This window comes from Elgaria multicarinata, chromosome 22, assembly GCF_023053635.1.
Source record: "Elgaria multicarinata webbii isolate HBS135686 ecotype San Diego chromosome 22, rElgMul1.1.pri, whole genome shotgun sequence".
Classification (NCBI taxonomy): Eukaryota; Metazoa; Chordata; class Lepidosauria; order Squamata; family Anguidae; genus Elgaria; species Elgaria multicarinata.
This window is the reverse complement of record NC_086192.1, coordinates 3422617-3445377: the sequence shown is the minus strand read 5'-3', so window position 1 is coordinate 3445377 and position 22761 is coordinate 3422617. Positions and strand designations below refer to the sequence as shown.

At 42.1% G+C, this 22761-nt stretch overlaps 1 protein-coding gene across 1 annotated transcript in view; it reads left to right on the top strand.

Annotated features, from left to right (window-relative positions):
* The window catches only part of CALN1 (calneuron 1), a 154938-nt gene extending 147016 nt beyond the window's left edge, over positions 1–7922 (top strand). Inside the window, exons 5-6 of the mRNA XM_063146601.1 lie at positions 5186–5339; positions 7726–7922. Of these exons, the coding sequence (XP_063002671.1) occupies positions 5186–5339; positions 7726–7853 (282 nt within the window). The 3' untranslated portion in view covers positions 7854–7922. The remainder of the gene's footprint in view (positions 1–5185; positions 5340–7725) is intronic.
* The last annotated feature ends 14839 nt before the right edge of the window (positions 7923–22761 follow it).

The following is a 22761-nucleotide window of genomic DNA, read 5'->3' as shown; positions in this document are numbered from 1 at the left end:
GCTGCGTTTGGACGTCACGATAGCCCATGATAGGTTAATAAGCTACATTGTCTGCATCCTTCTTGAATTGTGGAGCCCAGAACTGGACGCAATACTCTAGATGAGGCCTAACCAGGGCCGAATAGAGAGAAACCAGTACCTCACGTGATTTGGAAGCTATACTTCTATTAATGCAGCCCAAAATAGCATTTGCCTTTCTTGCAGCCACATCACACTGTTGGCTCATATTCAGCTTGTGATTTACAACAAATCCAAGATCCTTCTCTTTTGTAGTATTGCTGAGCCAAGTATCCCCCATCTTGTAACTGTGCATTTGGTTTCTATTTCCTAAATGTAGAACTTCGTATTTATCCCTATTAAATTTCATTCTGTTGTTTTCAGCCCAGCGCTCCAGCCTATCAAGATCACTTTGAAGTTTGTTTCTGTCTTCCAGGGTATTAGCTATCCCACCCAATTTTGTGTCATCTGCAAATATGATCAGCGTTCCCTGCACCTCCTCGTGCAAATCATTAATAAAAATGTTGAAGAGCACTGGGCCCAGGACTGCGGCACCCCACTTGTTGCCTCTCCCCAGTTTGAGAAGGTTCCGTTGATAAGCACTCTTTGAGTCTGATTCTGTAGCCAACTGTGAATCCACCTAATAGTTGTTCCATCTAGCCCACTTTTAGCTAGTTTGTTAATCAGAATATCATGGGGCACTTTGTTGAGAGCTTTGCTGAAGTCAAGATATATGACGTCCACAGCATTCCACAGTCCACAAGGGAGGTTACCCGATCAAAAAATGAGATCAAATTAGTCTGACAAGATTTGTTCCTGACAAATCCATGTTGGCTTCTAGTAATCACTGCATTGATTTCAAGGTGTTTACAGATTGACTTCTTTATAATCTGCTCCAGAATTTTCCCAGGGATGGATGTCAGACTGACTGGTCTGTAGTTCCCAGGTTCCTCCTTTTTGCCCTTTCTGAAGATAGTGACGTTAGCCCTCCTCCAGTCGTCCGGCACCTCACCCGTCTTCCATGATAACACTTCCTGACTGTTAGAGGAGAACGGCAATGGGACCAATGACCTAGGGAGTTCGTGGGCTCTCCCACCCTAGAGCCCTAGAGCCCTTCTGTCTGAGATGCTTTGTGGTGGATTCCTGCATTGAGCAGGGGGGTTGGACTTGATGGCCTTATAGGCCCCTTCCGACTCTATGATTCTATGGTTCTATGTGCATAGAGGATGGCAGGGTTGGACACTGCAGCTATGAAATAGAGGCCAGTGCCAGTTATCATGGCCCCACTTCCCCATGAGGTATGTAATGCCAAAGCAGGGCTCTGGTCCTCTAAATGTACGTGTATTTTAAGGTTTTGTCTTCTCATTAGCCACTTCAGAAGACTAATCTGGTGGGACATAAATTCAGAAACATCAAGAAAAAATGAAAATATATTTAATTCATTCTAGATCAGTGCAAGCAGAAAAAGAGGGCATACATTTAGTGGGTTTTTTAAATTTGCAGTCATGATGGGGAATATTTTTTCTTTCTTTCTTTTACAAAGTTAGGATTGTAGCTATTATTATTTCTTGGATGCAACATAAATCTGCAATGGATTCAAATGAGTTTGGATTTCTATATATCCAGCTTGCACATTCTGCAATGGACCGGCTTTTTCTGACTCGCACAGATTCTGCAGACTGTGTTTTTAAAAAATTGTTTGCGTTAGCACAAGTGGAACTAAATTCTTGTACATCCATGTAAAAATTCAATTCTGTCACAGTAAGTGAATGATAAAACATAATAATAATAATAATAATAATAATAATAATAATAATAATAATAATAATAATTTTATTTCTTACCCACCTCTCCATTTGGATCGAGGCAGGGAACAACAAAATAGATAAAACTGAATTAAAAACATAGTATACATTATTAAAACATCCTAAAAGCATCCTAAAATTCCACTGGATAGGCCTCCCAGAAGAGATCAGTCTTTATAGCTTTCTTAAATGCTAATAGACTGTAAAGTTGATGAGTCTCCTCAGGCAGGCCATTCCACAGTCTGGGAGCAGCAGAAGAGAAGGTCCTCTGGGTCAGTCTGCTACACTGAAGTAGATTGCTGACTGAAGTAGGTTCTTCCCAGAGGACCTGAGTGTGCGGCACGGATTGTATGGGAGAAGGCGATCTCTCAGGTAGCCTGGACCCAAACCATGTAGGGCTTTAAAGGTGATAACCAACACTTTATACTTCGCCTGGTAACTAATTGGGAGCCAGTGACGAGATTTTAAAACTGGTGTAATGTGCTCACCCCCTAGGTGTACTGGTGACCAACCTGGCTGCTATATTTTGAACTAGTTTAAGTTTCTGGACTAAGCAGAAAGGCAGCCCTATGTAGAGTGCATTGCAGAAGTCGAGCCTCAAAGTTACCAGCGTGTGCACTACTGTCTTTAGGGGGGATCTACACTACTGCTTTAAAGCGCTTTATAACAGTTTTGACAACTGTTGGGGCCCAGGACACACAGCATATACAGTTTTCAAAACGTTTTCAAAGTGCTTTAAAAGCAGTAGTGTAGATCCCTTCCGACTCTCGGAAGGGCCGCAGCTGGCATATCAGCCCAAGCTGATAGTGGGCACTCCTGGCCATCGCATCTAACTGGGCTGTCATTTGGAGCGATGGGTCCAGAAGCACCCCCAAGCTGCAAATGCAGTCTTTCAGGGGGAGTGTAACACCATCCAGAACTGGTTGACACCTCCAAACCCAGGTTCCGGCCTTTGACAGAGAGCACCTCCGTCTTGTCTGGATTCAGCCTCAGTTTGTTTTTCCTCATCCAGCCCATTGCCGCCTCCAAGCATTCATTCAGAGGAGACACACTATCCTTAGTTGACGCTGTTGTCGAAGGCATAGAGAAGCATATTTGGGTGTCATCAGCATACTGATAGCACCCTGCCCCATGCCTCTGGATGATCTCTCCTGGCGGTTTCATGTAAATATTTAGTAGCATTGTAGAAAGGATGGCACCTTGTGGTACGCCACACAGCAGCTCCTTCTTTGAGGAGCAGCTATCCCCAAGCATCACCATCTGGAACCTGCCCGAGAGGTAGGACCGGAACCACCGAAGGACAGTGCCCCCGTTTCCCAATCCCCTCAGGTGTTCCAGAAGGATACCCTGGTCGACGGTATCGAAAGCCGCTGAGAGGTCCAAAAGTACCAGCAGGGACACTCCCCCCCTGTCAATACTCAGGCCTAGATCATCCGCTAAGGTGATCATAGCGGTCTCAACTCCGTATCCTGCTCTGAAACCGGTTTGAAATGGGTCTAGACAACCTGTGTCATCCAAAACTGACACAACCTTTGTCAGTTTGTGTCAGTTTGTGACACAGGTTGTGTCACAACCATGACACAACCTGTGTCATCCAAAACTGCTTGGAGTTGGTTTCTCGATCACCTGGTTTCTCGATCACCTGGTTTCTCGATCACCTGGTTTCTCGATCACCTGGTTTCTCGATCACCTGGTTTCTCGATCACCTGGCCCAAATATGGAAGAGTTGACACATGGAACAGATTTAACCAATTTCGAATTGTATACAACATGTTGTAGTATGTACAGTTCAGCATCGTCTTCCCACTCCCTTGTCAATAAAATCATTTGGGTGCTTTGCAGGAACTACAGGACAGTGGGGACGGTCTTCACCCTCCTCACCCTCCATGATCCTGACCCTCCCAGCAGCTTCTTCTTTTAAAAGGGGAAAAAGCAGACGTGCCAGGACAAAGTACATGTTCACTACATGGCATGGGCAATTTTTATTTTCCCTGAATAATTCGCCCTGAGAACCCACGGCTTGTAGTGGGCTTGTGATAACTTGTTCTCTGGGTGGCTTGTCGTGACATCTGAACCTGGTAGAGTAACTTGTCCCAAGAGTTACTCTGGCGTCAGTAGCAAGGAAGAAAAAAAGGCCTGTGCCACTCCAGCAATCTCACTTTCCCCTCATCAGACGAGCGACAATAAAAGGCAATTCATTGATGCAATGTTGCTAAAAATCAACATATCAGTGATGCTGGTCTGCTGAGTTGCGAAGCCAGGCATTCATAGCAGGGTTTTTCCTCCTCTTCTTTTTCTTAATGAATGGTTATAAAAACAGTGTTACGCATGGCAGCCAAAGTTATTAAACTGAAGTCTAAAAAAAATGTATTTGGTGACCTCTTGTGGGTGTTGGGAAAACAGCTAACCTATTCTTTTGCTGAATTCGTAGACAAGTAGAGCTCATGTAAAATCTTTTAGAAATATGCAACCTTTGCAAAGTAGTTTCTATATAGTTTAACATCGTACTTCCAGCCCCCCCAGATCCAGGATCTATACTACTTCTGGGATTATTTAATAGTATATTGTAGTGCACTATATATCCCTTTCATAGAATCATAGAATAGCAGAGTTGGAAGGGGCCTACAAGGCCATCGAGTCCAACCCCCTGCTCAATGCAGGAATCCACCTTAAAGCATCCCTGACAGATGGTTCTCCAGCTGCCTCTTGAATGCCTCTAGTGTGGGAGAGCCCACCACCTCCCTAGGTCACTGCTTCCATTGTTACTGCTCTAACAGTCAGGATTTTTTTCCTGATGTCCAGCTGGAATCTGGCTTCCTTTAACTTGAGCCCGTTATTCCATGTCCTGCACTCTGGGAGGATGGAGAAGAGATCCTGGCCCTCCTCTGTGTGACACCCTTTCAAGTATTTGAAGAGTGCTGTCATGTCTCCCCTCAATCTTATCTTCTCCAGGCTAAACATGCCCAGTTCTTTCAGTCTCTCTTCATAGGGCTTTGTTTCCAGACCCCTGATCATCCTGGTTGCCCTCCTCTGAACACGCTCCAGCTTGTCTGCGTCCTTCTTGAATTGAGAAACCTTCTTGAATTGAGAAACCACTGGCTATTCTCAATGAGGAATTGGGGGTTGTGTGTCTGTCTTATTAACGTGGGATGTACTTATAGAAGGGGAGTTTATTATCATGACATTTTTCTGTTAAATTCCATTACATAAACCAGGTGGGGGAAACTTTCCATAGGTTGAGGGTCATATTCCTTCAGGAAAAATCTCTGGGGAAAGGAAACGACTAGGAAACTGGAGAACATATTTCTTTTTTGAGTTACTGTGATGTCAGAAATAAGCAGTGTTGAATGGCAGTCTAACAAAACTCTCATTGACTTCCACAGTTTGATATGCAACGGATAACTTTGGAGGAACTAAAACATATTCTCTATCATGCATTCCGGGACCACTTAACTATGAAAGACATTGAAAACATTATCATCACTGAGGAAGAGAGTTTAAATGAGAACTCTGGAAACTGTCAAACAGAATTTGAAGGTGAGACTCCCCCACTGTCTTATGAATTTTGAACAGAACAGTTTTTGCCTGTTTGCACTTTTGATGTGTGGCCATTTTGGCTGGTGGTCTAATGCTGCAATTCTAGAAACGTTTATCTGGGTGTCAGGTCCATTGAACTCATTGAGGCTTATGAATGAGAAGACACACCTAGGATTACACTCTAGCAAAACAATGCTATCAGAGGGGAGAGATCTGGAGGTGACAGAACTTAGGGTGACCCTATGAAAAGGAGGACCGGGCTCCTGTATCTTTAACAGTTGCATAGAAAAGGGAATTTCAGCAGGTGTCATTTCAACCAGGTGAAATTCCCTCTTCATCACAACAGTTAAAGCTGTAGGAGCTGTACTAGAGTGACCTGATTTAAAAGAGGGCAGGGCACCTGCAGCTTTAACTGGTGTGATGAAGAGGAAATTTCACCAGGTTCTCCATATATACAAATGACACCTGCTGAAATTCCCTTTTCAATACAACTGTTGAAGATACAGGAGCCCTGTCCTCCTTTTCATATGGTCACCCTAGTGGTGGCTCTCCTCCTGTGGAATTCCCTGCCTCTGGAGGTATCTATGCAACTGTCAAAGATACAGGAGCCCTGTCCTCCTTTTCATATGGTCAGCCTACAGAACTGTCATATAAAAAGTCCTCCCTATCTATTAATGGGAGCTATAATTGTTTGGTCTCTTTTGAGTTGTGTATTCTCGTTTTCTTTTATGATTTCCCTGCCATTTGGATGAGCAGGGTTGGAATTATGTATGTCAGCTCAAGGTCTATCATACATTTTTCTCAATTTTAGGTTAAGAGGACTGAGAAGGATATGAATTCTGCAGATCCAAACTCCCCCACCCACCCATTCTCCCTCAACAGACACACCGAACCTGGCTTTTTAAAACAAAACAAAACACACAACCCAATATGAGGGGTTACTGATTGGAAAGGCACAGGCCAGGGATGTTTCATAGAATCATAGAGTCATAAAATAGCAGAGTTGGAAGGGGCCTACAAGGCCATCGAGTCCAACCCCCTGCTCAATGCAGGAATCCACCCTAAAGCATCCCTGACAGATGGTTGTCCAGCTGCCTCTTGAAGGCCTCTAGTGTGGGAGAGCCCACCACCTCCCTAGGTAGCTGATTCCACTGTCGCACTGCTCTAACAGTCAGGAAGTTTTTCCTGATGTCCAGCCGGAATCTGGTTTCCTGTAACTTGAGCCCGTTATTCCGTGTCCTGCACTCTGGGAGGATCGAGAAGAGATCCTGGCCCTCCTCTGTGTGACAACCTTTTAAGTATTTGAAGAGTGCTCTCATGTCTCCCCTTGTTTCCTTGGCAGCTGCAAAGGGGGTCGTGAGGTTGGCTGTCCTCCTCCAAAGATGGATATCCCTCTCTCTCTGAGGGAAGATCGAAAACATCTATTATGCATGTGCATATCAGTAACATAGGGGGGAGGGAAAAGAAAGGTGTGAACTGAAAAAACTAATTGAATAATAATAACTATAATCAATAATAATACTACGGAACCACATAATAAAACAAGACCTCATAATTCAGACCTCCAGACCGGGGATTTCAGAACACATAAACTGTCAAAAAAGGGGGGGGAAGAGGAAATACATCACCCCAAAAAAGAGATTTACATTAAATTTTACATGCTAATTTGCATATAGATTACAGTTTCAAAATAACGGTTGCAATTTAAATAGACACCCAGTGTCACAGTGGTAACCAGGGCCATAGCTAGACCTAAGGTTTATCCCTTAGGGTCAAACCTGTTCACCTAGGTGACACATAGGGGATCCAGTGCTCAGGCAGGGGTGAACCCAGGATGATCCCAGGATAAACCTTAAGTCTAGCTGTGGCCCAGGTCTCCCTTATTATGGCTCCCTTATTATCCTTATGTTATTCCTTATTATCCCTTATTATTGTTATTATTGATGGACAGTGTCAACGGCAAGCCGCCCCACCATAAGGCCTGCTAAGAAAACGTCAGCGAAAGCTGGCGTCCCTCCAAGAGTCAGTAGTGACTCCGTGCTTGCACGAGAGGTTCCTTTCCTTTCTTCTCTTTCAACTAGATTTGAATCAGACAACCCTTCAAATAGAGGATGGCCATCAAACAGGTGACATAACCACAGAGGACTCCTCTCCAAAACAAAACATATACCAAACTCATTTTCTTTCAAAATTTTTACACTGGAAAATTATTCATATTTTCAGCTATTGGTTTCACATTTGCTACTGTTTTACTGGGTGGTGTGTTTTGGTGTTTTTGCAAGTTTTACATAGCTAAGGAAGGGCAATTTAGAAAGGCGATTAAAAATTCTTTCTCTTTTTTACCTTCTCTGCCTTTTCTTACCTTCTCTGCCTTTTCCTTCTTTAGTGCATTCCCAGAAACAGAACCGCCAGACCTGTGTACGGAAAAGCTTAATATGTGCTTTTGCGATGGCCTTTATTATCAGCGTCATGCTGATTGCAGCAAATCAGATCCTCCGGAGTGGCATGGAGTAGCCATCACACTGTGACGCAACCCACGCATGCGCAACGCTGCCCGGTGAACTGTCTCCCTGATCAACTTTAAAATAAACGGGCAAAGGAATAAATGGGCCCAAGAGAGAGAGAGACAGTTAACAAGAATGGATCAAGAAAGACCCTGATGCCGGCAGCATACTTATAAATCAGCTATAGCCTCTTGGCAGGGATATAAAAGGGCTGTCTTAATGCTTTAATGGTTTTTATTTCCTAATGCAATAAAAAAGAACCCATAAGAGCCCTCCATTATTATTATTTTCGGCATGGCGCACAGATTCTGTTTCATCCCCTGCTTTGGAAACAAGAAAACGATGACATAAACTGGGTACCGTTGGATGGCTTGCTCTATTATGGGCCAGGACATGCTCAAGAATATATTTCTAATCTTCTGACTTCCCCTGGAAATTGAGATCTACATGAAAACAATCATTTATTCAACTTCATCCACCTCAGTTTTTTCGTTTTTTGTTTGGTTCACCTCTCTAGCTTTGAGAGGGAAATCCTTCTACAAGGATACATGAACGAATTGTGCTTTTCCAAGGCTGCTGCTGTTGCTGTTGTTCATTTGTTAAACAGGATTGTGGCCAGCACTTTCCCCCACCCCCCAATTATTATGATTGCACTGCATTCACTACCTACTTTTCCATCAACTTTTTTACAAGGAAATGAAGCGTGCTGGGCATTTTATAACGCCAATGCAAAGTCTTCCTACCGTATTTTGAACTACTACAGTTAAGGGACACCAGGCGCCTTGATCAAATGTTATAAACGGCTTCGCATTTAATGTACGGTCTGTTGACCTTATTCAAAACTGTCTTATTCAAACATTTCTGAACCTAGTTAACCTGCACTTCATATTTTACTATGGCAGTTCTAGAGATAAATAACCATTTATTTATTTTTTAGGAAATGTGTAAGCAAAAATAAAACAATACTTCATTTTCAGTTGAAAGCTTCAGGGCTTTATCAATGGGTTTACTGATTGGTCTCTCACCACTACAGATCCTAGAATCATAGAGTTGGAAGGGGCCTCTAAGGCCATTGAGTCCAACCCCCTGCTCAGTGCAGGAATCCACCCTAAAGCATCCCTAACAGATGGTTGTCCAGCTGCCTCTTGAAGGCCTCTAGTGTGGGAGAGCCCACCAGCTCCCTAGGTCACTAGTTCCATTGTCGTACTGCTCTAACAGGAAGTTTTTCCTGCTGTCCAGCCGGAATCTGGCTTCCTGTCACTTGAGCCCATTATTCCGTGTCCTGCACTCTGGGGGGATCGAGAAGAGATCCTGGCCCTCCTCTGGGTGACAAGCTTTTAAGTATTTGAAGAGTGCTGTCCTGTCTCCCTAATTATTACTGGATATGGAATTGGGGGGGGGGGGATTGACAGTTAAAAACAGATGACAGAGGAACTTACCTAAGGCTGCAATCCTATACCCACTTTCCTGGAAGTTAGCACATGTGTATAGGATGATTTTTGTTTCTCCCCAAAAGAGCTTCTCCACTTCACATACCACCACCCCCCGCTTAACATTACCATGAAAAGAATCGTTGTTGTTGTTGATTCGTTCAGTCGTTTCCGACTCTTCGTGACTTCATGGACCAGCCCACGCCAGGGCTTTCTGTGTACACATTATTATAATTATTATTATTGATGATGATGATAAAAAAAAGCTTGCCACTTTTTCATGGTGCCCAAAATATACTTCAGGCAGCTGCATCACCTCTGCAAATGTAACTTCCTTTCTTTCACTCAAACATTTCTATATCACCTTTTATCAATGATGTCAAGGTAGTTTACAAATATTGAGAAGAGCAGTGACAATACAAACAAAAGCAGCAGCTTAAAGTGCAATAAATAGAGGGTTTTATTTCAATGGTATTATAAATGTTCTTAAAAGCCTGTGTGGATTTTTTAAAAAAGATTTTGCCTGGTGCCTAAAAGCCACTGCTGAAAAAGCGTTCTCCCCGGTAGATGTAAGCGTCACTTCACCCTCATTGGCGGAGGGTATCAGCCAATGGCCTGCAGGTATACTAGTACAGTTGATGCTTCTAGGAGCACTTGAATCTAAAGCCAGGTAGAGATGGGGAGAAATCAGTCGTTATATCATTCACAGTTCCCAAGACAATATGTGAGCCAAAATGCAATTATACTTCAATATTGCCCTTCTAAATTGTACCATTTTGTTCTCCAAGAAAAATATACATACATAAAAGTGGATATTTATGTGCATACAAAGAGTGTGCTTGCAAAAAATGTGTATATTAGGCACATGGAAATGCATACACATCTAAACTGCAGCGTAAAATTATACTGAAAGTAACGACCTTTGATTATAAATGGCGCATTTTAATAGGAATTAAGAGACGTTTATTTGGAAATGCAACTAACATGATATAGTTCTGCCCAGATCATACCCTTTTGGAATGAGAATTTTCATAGGAATAATTGCATGCTAAATAATGCATATTACTTTATAATTGCACTTGTTACGATGTTTGTCAATTACTGAATCTCTTGAAGAGTAGCACCTGTGGTCAAGCACATTATTCCTAAAGTAGAAATTTCCTGATTTTCCACATGTAGAATTGTTGGAAGATTTGTTGGGTTTGGCAGTTTGATTACTAGGAAGTTCCTGGGAAATAAATGTGTTTGCATTCTATTTTTGGAATATTGTTTTCTAAAAAACTACACCATAACTTCACGTTTGTTTTTTGTTTACCGTGAAATACAGATTGCAATGAAGAATTTATAGTTGGGATACTTAAAACACCAGATATAAGTTTTTCTTTCTTAGCAGGCATTCATTTCATCATATAATGCTGATTTTATCTTTCTCGGGTGTATTGATGCATTTTTGTTTGCAGTGTGTGTGTGTACACACACACACACACACAGTATTGGGCTGACTGACACACTCCATATAAGGCAGCTTCATGAATTCAGTTCCATTGTATCCACATAAAAATACCTGCTATGGCATCCTTAGGCAACTTTACCTTTGGAAGGAAGACATGATGGAATCACTTGCCGTAGCGATCTTCTCTTCATCTGTTTTGCCATAGAAAACATGCAGGCCTTTCAATATTTATTCCCCATTGTCAGGACTGAATGTGTGTAGAATCCGTACTTCTAAAACGGCGTACACAGTGCAGAATCCAACAGGGTGCTTCTGCCTCTGCTGATTATGCTAGTAGCTCTCACGGCTTGCCTCTGGGGCAACCCAAAATGAGCAGAAACACCTGTTTCTAGGGTGACGCAGGTTGGTGGACCTTTCACGAGAGAATTTTGCCAACTCGCCGCCTTCCGAAACCAAGCATTTTTGCTCATTTTCCGGCTGTCCCAATGCAGGTAGCAGGAAACACCATTTGCACAACAGAAATGGCAAAGCGAAAAAGAATCAGAAGGATACAAATGCCCTGTACTGACCATTCTGTGTCTAGGTTCTATTATTCAGACTTTTGGCGAAATGCAGTTTGGCATGGACGTCATGCACAAAACTGGTTTCTCCGTTCTACATGTGAAAAGGACAATCCACAAGCATTTCTTAATTTGGGGCAACATTTGACTACTCCAATTCAACACACTATTTTAAATTAAAGTTTTTTTAATGCTGGAATATATTATAAACCCTGGTAGAAATAAAAAAGTAAAGGTGTGATATTTTAATTAAAAATACCCCTTGCATGCTACTTTTTTTTAAAAAAGAAAGACTTATTTTAATATATATATATGTACACATTATATACTATTGCACTGTACAAAGTATATAAAGGGAAAATACTGCCATATATCCTGCCTATTTAACCAAACAGCACTGTAAATAACTGTATAAAAAAGAAATTGTTTATGCAATATTAATAAAGTTGCTTTCTTCTTTTGAGCCCTGGCATCTTTTTCTACTACAAAATAATTGGATTTGGACATCAAAATTGGTTTTCTACCTTTTCGTTTTTCTAAGTTTTTAGTTTGGAAAATCTGCACTGTTCAACTGTTTTTAGGATTTTCTATATTTTCATGTATTTGCATTTCTAAATTCTTTGGGCACTCAAAGCTTCCCTTCCTTTTTCTAATACTTTGTGCTACTCCATGATTTCTCTAGTTAGTTGAGCATATAATGTACTTTCGTTGTTTTCCTGTGTTTTTTTGGTGCCATTTCTGAATTTTCTTGGTTTACTAACTATTCACGCATAACCATAGAGATAATTTCAAAGAACAAGAAATGTCCAAAATGCATGATTTCGTATTTCCTTGAGTTTTGGGCATTTGAGGCAAGAAAAAAGCCACAAAAAAATCATCAAGAGAAATTTATGAAAACACACAAAAGTCAGAAATGCATGAAAAGCACACACACACACACACACACACACACACGCCCCACATAAAGATGCCTCAAACTGCTTGAGACAGCATGAAATGGACAAAAGGCTTGAAATTACGGCAAAAAGGCAATTTTAAGCTTAACTGCAGGCATTATGGCCACGTCTCAAATTTGGGCATTTGAGGCAAGAAAATGCTGAAAAACGTATGAAATTTGACAAAACCGTGAAAATACACAAAGATGCCTGTGGCATCACCAGCCTCTGTGATGTCTATTTTTAAACCTCTCCTTCGCTGCCACCGCACTATTCTTTATCCTCTAAAAGAATGAGGGAATAATAAACCTTTATGCATCAGTGTGTATTGTCCACCTGAAGTAACGCATAAGATTGAGCAGACGTGGTTGATAAAACAAGAATAAAGTTTATTCATATAGGAAAATATTTTAAAAGACACTTTAAATTTGTTCTACGTTCTCCAAATCCCATAATCCCACTTATAAGAACATAATAAATGCCCTGATGCTGGATCAGACCAAGGGTCCATCTAGTCCAGCACTCTGCTCACACGGTGGCCAAACAGCCATCGGCCAGGGATGAACAAGCAGGACATGGTGCAACAGCACCCTCCCGCCCATGTTCCCCAGCAACTGCTGCACACAGGCTTACTGCCTCGAATACTGGAGATAGCACACAACCATCAGGGCTAGTAGCCATGGATAGCCTTCGCCTCCAGGAATTTCTCCAACCCCCTTTTGAAGCCATCCAAATGGGTGGCCATCACTACATCTTGTGGTAGTGAGTTCCATAATTTAACTATGCACTGTGTGAAGAAGTCCTTCCTTTTCTCTGGCCTAATTCTCCCACTAATTAGCTTCATGGGATGACTTCGGGTTCTAGTATTTTGAGAGAGGGAGAAAAATGTCTCCCTGTCCACTTTCTCCATACCATGCATAATTTTGTACACCTCCATCATGTCTCCCCTCAGCCTCCTTTTTTCAAGCTAAACAATCCCAGTTGATGTAACCTTCCCCCATAGGGGAGATGCTGCAGCCCCTTAATCATGTGAGTTGCCCCTTTCTGCACTTTTTCCAGCTCTATAATATCCATTTTTAGGTATGGTGACCAGAACTGTGCACAGTATTCTAAGTGTGGTCACACCATCGATTTGTATAAGAGCAGTACGATACCGGTCGTTTTATTCTCAATTATAATGCCTAACATGGAGTTTGCCTTCTTTACAGCGGCCGCACACTGGGTGGACATTTTCATCGAGCTTTTCCACCACAACCCCAAGATCTCTTACTTGCTCAGTCACCTCCAGCTCAGATCCCATTAGCTTATACTTTAAGTTGGGGTTTTTTGCCACAGCAATATGAAGGGCAAATCAAAAGGGACAACCAGCTTTATGTAGGCCAAGGCATGACGTTTGCAAGAAGTTCAGTGCATGGAGGCATGTTAAATGATTCAGACCGAATCATGTCCCTTCCTTGGTCATTCAAGAAACGTAATATTGTCCCATAGAGTTGTCACCACTTTAAAAAATAAATCCCTGCCCACATTTCTGCGGATTCCCTCTTCACCGCCACAGGAAGAAAGAGCCCCCGTCTCTGGCCGACTCCCCCTCCAAGGAAATTGGAAAGAGGTCACACAACGTGCCTCTGCCACACTCTTCCAGTGCAGTTTGGGATGAAGTGACTTGACCTGTGTTTCGTTGGCCTGGTTGCAAAACACGAGTTTACCTGCGTGTCCTTCCAAGGTGAGGGCAGAGACATTCACGGCTGCTGCTAATATGCAGGGCTAGTGCCTTGGACTGCCAGAAGATCAAACCAGTCCATACTCCAGGAAATAAAGCCAGACTGCTCACTTGAGGGAATGGCATTAAAGGCAAAACTGAAGTACTTTGGCCACATAATGAGAAGACAGGATACCCTGGAGAAGAGGCTGATGCTAGGGAAAGCGGAAGGCAAAAGGAAGAGGGGCCGACCAAGGGCAAGATGGAAGGATGATATTCTGGAGGTGACGGACTCGACCTTGGGGGAGCTAGGGGTGGTGACGGCCGACAGAAAGCTCTGGCGTGGGCTGGTCCATGAAGTCACAAAGAGTCGGAAGCGACTGAACGAATAAACAACAAAAATTATTATTAACAGCAACTCACCTGAACAGCAAGAAGGCGAAGCATTTTATAAGCCGTTGGGCTCATGCAGAGGGAAATCTCGGGCAATTGAAGTGGACTGCAGTCTTAATTATATGTGTATCCCCCCCCATCTCTTTCTGTGACCGTGTGTGTCTCTTTCGGTATCCATGCGTGTGTCTGTGTTCATGTAAGAGAACGTGTGTGTGTTGTGTGTCCTGCCACGTTTCTGTAGTTTTGTGAACCGCCCAGACAGCTCCGGCTATTGGGCGGTATAGAAATGTAATAAATAAATAAATAAATAAATAAATATTCATGTGTTTTGTGTCTGCATGAACCTCTCCTTCCGTATCCATACGTCTCCTTTTCTGTGTCTTCTGCATCTCCACGTTCATGTGTCCACGTGTCTCTTTTCGTGTGTCCCTATGAGAGCACGTGTGGCGTGTCCACCTCCACCTTCGTGTCCATGGATCTCTTTTTATGCCCCCCTTGCCTGTGTGTGTTCATGTGCCTTCCGGTGTCAGTGCAAGTTTGTCCGTCTCTTTTGGTTACCACGTGTGTTGCTGAGATCACCAGCGTGCCATCGCTCACCCTGAGATGGCTGAAATGGGTGGGCCACGGCCGTTTAGACAGATCAATCAACTCAAGCTGTAGTTGATTAATTGGCAGGGCTGCCTTCGGGAGGGCGCACTTGCCTGTTCACTGAGGCGAAGCCTACTTTGATAATCAGGGATGAAAAAGAAATGCACATGCAAACACTAATATAAGGGTTAGACCCAGGAAGGACACACTTGGCAGAGAGAGATTTAAGTTATGAAAACTGCTGGGGGCAAATTATATATATATCAGTAGGCCAAACTGTCCAAGCAGATAAATACGTTTCAGAGGGCAAGCAAGGCTGAACTTGGAAGGTTTTTAAAACCTTCTTAGTACCGAAATTATTGAAGCTGTACAACTCCATATTGGAAGGAGAAAGGACACCAGAATCATGGGAACATTCATTAATAATTTTAATTCCAAAACCAGATAAAGATTTGACTGTCTCTGATTCATATAGACCTATTTCATTAATAAATCAAGATGCTAAAAAAATTTCAACTATTTTAGCAAGGCGGTTGAATAAATTTATAGCTGAATATATAGGGGAAGATCAATGTGGATTTGTAGCAGGTAGACAAATGCATAACTTAGTGGGAAGAGTTTTAAATGCAATACAGGTGATAAAAAAGTCTAAGATTAAAGCGGGAATCTTGGCATTGGATAGTTTCAAGGCTTTCGATTGTGTGAGCTGGCAAGCTTTAAAGATGGTTTTAAATAAAATGGGATTTGGAAATAAATTTAAAGCTATAATAGAACAGTTGTACTCAAAATACAGCCGTAGTGGTAGTGAATGACGGAGTTACGGCTAAGATACGACTAGCCAGAGGGACAAGACAAGGATGTCCACTCTCGCTGGTCCTGTTTGTAATGGTTATAGAATTATTGGCAAATGCAATAAGAGATGATGGGGAGATAGAAGGAATAGGTGGTATTACAAAAATAAAACTGAATATGTTTGCAGATGATATTTTGCTAACTATTAAAAATCCAATAGGAAAGATGGGAAGAATTAAACAGCAACTGAGAGAATTTGAGGAAATTACTGGGTTAAGAATAAACTAGTCCAAATCAGAGATGATGTTATGCACAAATTGAAAAAGAACTGTTAGCTGTCCTTTTTGGGATGGAACGCTTCCACCAGCTCACTTTTGGACAGACAGTACATGTCCAATCTGACCACAAGCCACTGGAAACCATTGTGCGGAAACCATTATTGAGTGCCCCAAAGAGGCTTCAAAGGATGTTGATGAGATTGCAAAAGTATGATGTACAGATCCAATATCATCCAGGCAAGCACCTGGTAATGGCAGACACATTAAGCAGAGCGTATCTCTCAGAGCCCAGTGAAGATGGTTCAGTTGAAAAGGACATAGAGTCAATAAATATGCTGCAATATCTACCCATTTCACGGCCACGCCTACAAGCAATACAGGAAGGCACAGAGCAGGATACCAACTTACAGATAGTTAAACGCATTGTCCTGGATGGTTGGCCAGAGACCAAACATCAGCTACCAGTGGAAGCTACACCCTATTTCTCAATGAGAGAGGAGCTCAGTGTGCAAGATGGAATTCTCTTTAGGGCAAACAGAGCTATCATCCCAGAGGCAATGCGCTTGGACATAATGAAAAGGATACACTCCTCACATATGGGAATTGAGAGCTGTCTGAGGAGAGCGAGAGAATGCGTATATTGGCCTGGCATGAATGATCAGCTGAAAACTTACATGGCACAATGTGAGATCGGCAATTCTCTAGGTGACAGACAGCAAAAAGAAACACTCCACCCACATGAGATTCCAAGGAGGCCTTGGGAAAAGGTAGGAGTAGACTTATTCAAGTTGCAAGACAAAGACTACCTCATAACGGTGGACTACTATTCCAATTTCTGGGAGATAGACTCCTTGCCAGATACCCGATCTCGAACAATTATCAGAAAGCTTAAAGGACACTTTGCCCGTTATGGAATACCCGATGTTTTATTTTCAGACAATGGCCCTCAGTTTGTGTCTGAAGAATTTAGGGCCTTCAGAGCACAGTGGGAATTTGATCATCAGACATCGTCACCGGCCTATCCCCAGAGCAATGGGAAAGCTGAGTCAGCTGTCAAGACAGCAAAGCGTATTTTGGTCAAAGCCAAGAAAGCTGGGACAGATCCATATCTAGCTGTCTTAGACCACAGGAACACCCCATCACAAGGCTTGGATGCGAGTCCAGCTCAGAGTCTCATGGGTCGAAGAACTAAAACCTTACTTCCAATGCGAGGAAATTTGCTGCAGCCAGAAATCCATAACAGACGAGCTGACTCTATAGCAGAACAAAAATCTAGACAGGCCCATTATTATAATAAGTCGGCCAAAGATCTACACAGTGGTGAGCAAGTCTGGATTCAGCCAGCAGGGCAAGAGAACAAGGAATGGCGAAAGGCAGAAGTACAAAGGCAAGTGAACACACGGTCATTTGAGGTGGTGACACCAGAGGGTCAAGTCTTCAGAAGAAACCGTAGACATCTGCGGAGGAGCAGCCAACTAGTATCAAATGCAGGTGTGCAGAACCACAACCAAGAACAGCAATTCCAGGAGGAGAGAGCACCCACTTCACAGTCTGGCCTCCAGGCAAGAGGTCATTTGGAATCCCCTGCCAGAGAGACTGGGGAGATAGTTGAAATGTCTTCACATCCTAGGGATACCCATGATACCGCTTATCACCCCAGAGAAACTACATCTCCTATAGCAAAACAAGTAAGAACTCGAGCAGGTCGCCTGGTACAGAAGCCACACCATCTACAAGACTATGTTTAACTTTTTTTTTGGCGGGGGTGGTGGTAAATGGGAGTTGTAATGTATTGTTGGTTAAAATAAAAAAGGAAAGATGTATCAATAGGTAGAACTAAGTGAGACACACAGGAAGTCAGATGGAAGAGGAAGTCAGGGACACAGGCTTTGATTGAAGGAATACTCGCCCAATCAGGAGGTGACACAGCAGGCAGTGACTCAGCACTCTCAGGAGTCAGTCAGGGCTGGAGAGAAGTTAGTTAGAAGCTATGTTTGTTTGAGGCAATAAAAGTTTTATTTTTATATAATACTGCATTCCTCATTTGCAACAAACCTATCTTTGAAACAATGTTATTCAATTATACTGAAAAGGAAGAGAAGGATTGGGAAGAAAAGGGAAGAGAAATGAGAGTTAAGGAACAGATTAGATATTTGGGAATTAAAATTACACAAAATTTAGAGAGTTTAGAGAAAGTGAATTTAAATAGTTTAAAAAGAGAGATTTTGGTAAAATTGGAAAAATATAAAAGATTAAATTTATCCTGGTTTGGAAGAATAGCATTAATAAAAATGAAGATTTTAGCAAAGATTAATTTTGTGTTTAGGATGTTACCAATAAAAATTTCAGAATCAGAGATAAAAAGTTGGCAAAATATCATAAACAATTATTGTAATGGAGATAAGAAAGCGAGGGTAAATAAGAATAAATGGTATTTAAGTCAAAAAAAGGGAGGATTGGGTCTCCCAAATATTAAACTATATTACGTAGCTAATAGGTTAAGACATATTGTGGAGGCAATTATAGGAATAGGAGAATTAGATTGGATGAATGATAAAAATACAAGTAATATAGAGATTAATTTGGAAAATGTATTTTTTAGGGAAGGGAAAAAAAAATGGGTGGAAAGTATAGGTAACCCGCTCTTGAGGTTTCACTGGGAAATTTGGAGTAAATATAAAGGGGAGTTGCTCCCGAGCAACTCACCTCTATCACCGGTAATAATGCTAAAGAATTTCCCGGAGGAATTAAAGAGTAGATTAAGTAAAGTTTTAATAGAAAAAAATAAAATGAAATTAAAGGAATGGTTAAGAGAAATGAATACAAGAGAGGATTTGGAAGAGGTTTTAAAAGATAAAAAATTAACTTGGTTAAATTATTGGCAATTAGAACAGTGGACTAAAAAGTGGGTAAGAGAAAATGGAGATTGTAGAGAATTGACAAAGTTTGAGGAATTAATAGTTAAGAAAGAAAGTGATAAGGGAAAAAGAATAGTGTCAAAAGGGTTAATGAGTGAAATATATTGAATATTGGTGGAGAAAGGGTTGATGGATAGTTCAGGTAAAATCGTCTGGGAGACAGACTTGAATGTACAAATAGGACAACAGAGCTGGGAGGGACTATGGAAACAAAGAGTGTTGAGAAATATGTCAGTAAGAATAAAAGAGAATTACTTTAAAATTATATGGAGGTGGTACCTAACCCCGGTTAGATTAAATAAGATAAATAATCAGCACTCAGCAAATTGTTGGAGAGGATGTGGGGGAAAAGGAACATATTTACATATGTGGTGGGAATGCAAATATGTACAAAAATTGTGGAAGATGGTGTTTTTGGAGATTGAAGAAATTGTGGGAATGAAGATAGAACGAACACCAAAAGTTGCATTACTGCCACTATTTGAAGATTTAAAATGTAAAAAAGAAATTAAGGAATTGATAACGAATTTGCTGACTGCAGCAAGATTGATTGTAGCTAGGAACTGGAAGATTCAAGGAGATTATTGTATTGAAGAATGGTACAAAGAAGTATGGGATATAGCTATTAATGATAAATTGACTTGTAATATTAAATTGAGAAGAGGTATAGCTAAAACAAATGATTTTGAAGGAATCTGGAAACCGTTCCTAATATTCGTGTTTTCTAAGGGAAGTGGGAAACCGCCAGCAGAAGAAAGTATGAGATTTTGGAATCAGGAATGAGATCCCGAGGTGGGGGGTGCACTTATATGTTAAGTTTGATTATGTTATATAGATACGATATTAATGTTAATCAACATTTATGTAGTATGTTGGGTTTTTTTTAATTGTAATGGTGTATGTTTAAGTATTGTAGAAAATAATTTAAAAAAAATACGTTGGGGTGAAATTGAGGCCGGGGTGCTCTCATATGGAAGGCCCCTCCTCTGTTTTTATAAACTGGAGATGCACAGCTCTGCATCAGCAAAGTAAAGGATAACAGCTCCCTCATAGAGGGGGTGGGAGCTATTATTATTATTGTTATTGTTATTAGTATTATTTACATTTGTATACTGCCCCATAGCCAAGGCTCTCTGGGCGGTTTACGTAGGATAAAAACACTTAAAAACAATATACGCACATTTTAAATCACAAAAACATACAAATTAAAACCACGCAAACATTCAAAAACAAACCCAGGCTAATTACATATTGCTAAATGCCGGGGAGAAGAGAAAAGTCTTGACCTTTCCCCCAAAAGATAGCAATGTTGGCACCAGACGGGCTTTGTCAGGGAGATTGTTCCACAATTGGGAGGCCACCACTGAAAAGGTCCTCTTCCTTGTTGCCATCCTCCAAGCTTCCCTCAGAGTAGGCACCTGGAGGAGGACCTTGGATGTTGAGCGCACTGTACGGGTAGATTCATGTCGGGAGAGGCGTTCCATCAGGTACTGTGGTCCCAAGCCGTGTAAGGCTTTATAGGTACTCCTGCCCCACCCCCAAGTATGTTTCTCCCAGCACTGAAAATCTGGGTCTTAGGGACAGCTAGCTCTGCCATAGAACACTGACAGAGAAGAGCTAATTTCATCATACTGCAGAGAGTAAGAAGAATGTGTTTTCCCCCTGTGCTCATCAAGATGAAGCCCAGGGGACCCAAAAGCCGGAAACCAGCAACCAATGGGCTGTCAGAGGAAAGGGAAGGGGTGTGGTCTTTTAGAGACATCCCCCCTTCCCGGAGGGCTGGATTTATTCCCGGGCCTGAGGCTCTGAACCCCCTGCTGTAGACAAAAGTGAACAAGACAGACCCCTGGCCTGACAGGCAAGGGTCCTATGCTCGGGATGATGGAAGTCCCAACACATCTGGAGGGCACCCAGTTGGTAAAAGATGCAGAGCTGAAGCGATGGGAAGTGGTAGATCCAGGATAAGATCTCCCAACACTTTCAGCAGGGGAGGGTCTCCTTTTGATTGGAGCACCCCACCATGCACGAAGCTACTATTAGCACCCCCAATAAAACAAAATACTGGTGCACAGAATTTTTTATTTCTACCCAGGCTGGTCGGAGGGGAATATGGTTGTTCCTTGGCTCACATCCTGACACATGATCTGGCCTTCTGCCTTCACTCAGTGTAACCACCAACAACAGGATGTAGCACGCTGAATGAAGAGAAACCCTCACCTCTACACAAGCCCATCCCATTGCCTTGGGACAGGTAAATCATAGTTTCCCTGCCTACTGACATCACCTCACCCCCCTGATGATGCCATAATTAATGCTGTGACCCCATGACCCTTGTTTGCAGAGGCTTGGAGGCTTTGGCAAAATTATTGGGGAGAGAGCCCTTGAACCAAGGAACTCACCCCTTTCTTGAGTGTGTGGGTTATTGTTGTTCATGCACAGAAGCTTGGAGGATCAAGGATTGGAAGCACAGGTAAGGCAAGCTCATTCCCTTCCAGTTTATACTTCCCTTTGGTCTGACAGGTTAGCATTCATCTTTGTCGATGAAGACTGGATGCCCTAAATAAATAAAATGAATCATGCCAGTTATGGGATCAAGTTCTATAAGAACTCCCACCCCTTCCAGTGAGAGTGGGATTTCCTAAAATAGGACTCAATTTGAGACAGGAATCCCTATTATTATTATTATTATTATTATTATTATTATTATTATTATTACTATTATTATTATTATTATTATTATTATATAGCCTTATAGCTGAAGCTCTCTAGGCAGATTACATAAGATTAAAACAATTAAAAACGATATACACAACTTAAAACGATCAAAACATACAGTATACACAAAACATACATCTAAATATATATCAACTGTTAGCCAAACCTAAAAACAGATCCTGGATTGTTAAACTCATCACATATTGCTGAATGCCTGGGAAAAGAGAAAGGTCTTGATCTGGTGCCGAAAAGACAGCAATGTTGGAGCCAGGTGGGCCTCGTTGGGGAGATCATTCCATAACTGGGGGGCCACCACAGAAAAGGCCCTCTCCCTTGTTGCTGTCTTCTGAGCCTCCCATGGAGTAGGCACTCAGAGGAGGACCTTAGATGTTGAGCTTAGTGTCAAGGTAGGTTCATGTTGGGAAAGGTGTTCCGTCAGGTATTGTGGTCCGAGCCATGTAAGGCTTCATAGGTTAGAACCAGCACCTTGAATCAGGCTTGAAAAGATACAGGGGAGCTAATACACCTGGGCCAGGGTCGCTCTTACATGTTCGAACCTCCTGGTCCCCATTATCAACGAAGCTGCCGCATTTTGTGTAAACTGCACCTTCTGAACCTTCTTCAAAGGCAGCCCCACGTAGTCCCAGAACCTGTTTTCAGCGCTAGGGTTTAGTCTTGGAACAGGTGAGGGAGAGAAAGCTTCTTAAAACGTGCAAAGCACTTTTCCTTTCAGTAGTTGAGTAGCTGCAATAAATCCTGACATATGGAAGATTTAGATGGATGTTCAAGTTGGATTGTGTGTTGTGGGGAGGGGGGTCATTCGTGCAGGAACAACCCTGGTATCTTTAGAAATGATTAAATGCCTTCACACCCCCACACACACCCCACTACCAAATTTGTACTGGTTAAGATAATTATCTGTTACTCAGGAAATCCAAGGCTCAGATCTTGCAATCCAAAGAAGCAGCAGAAAACTAGTCTAGAATGTTTATACGAAGACCAGAATTACTAATAGTTACTGTTCCTTTCACTGTTTTTCAGAAACGCAAGTTTCCCCGAGACCCAGCAAGGGGCCTCAGCGCTTCCACCTTTTGAATCTCAACCTTTTGGGTTATCAGCAACCCGTCACAACAATGTGGGTAGATGCGATAAGTAGG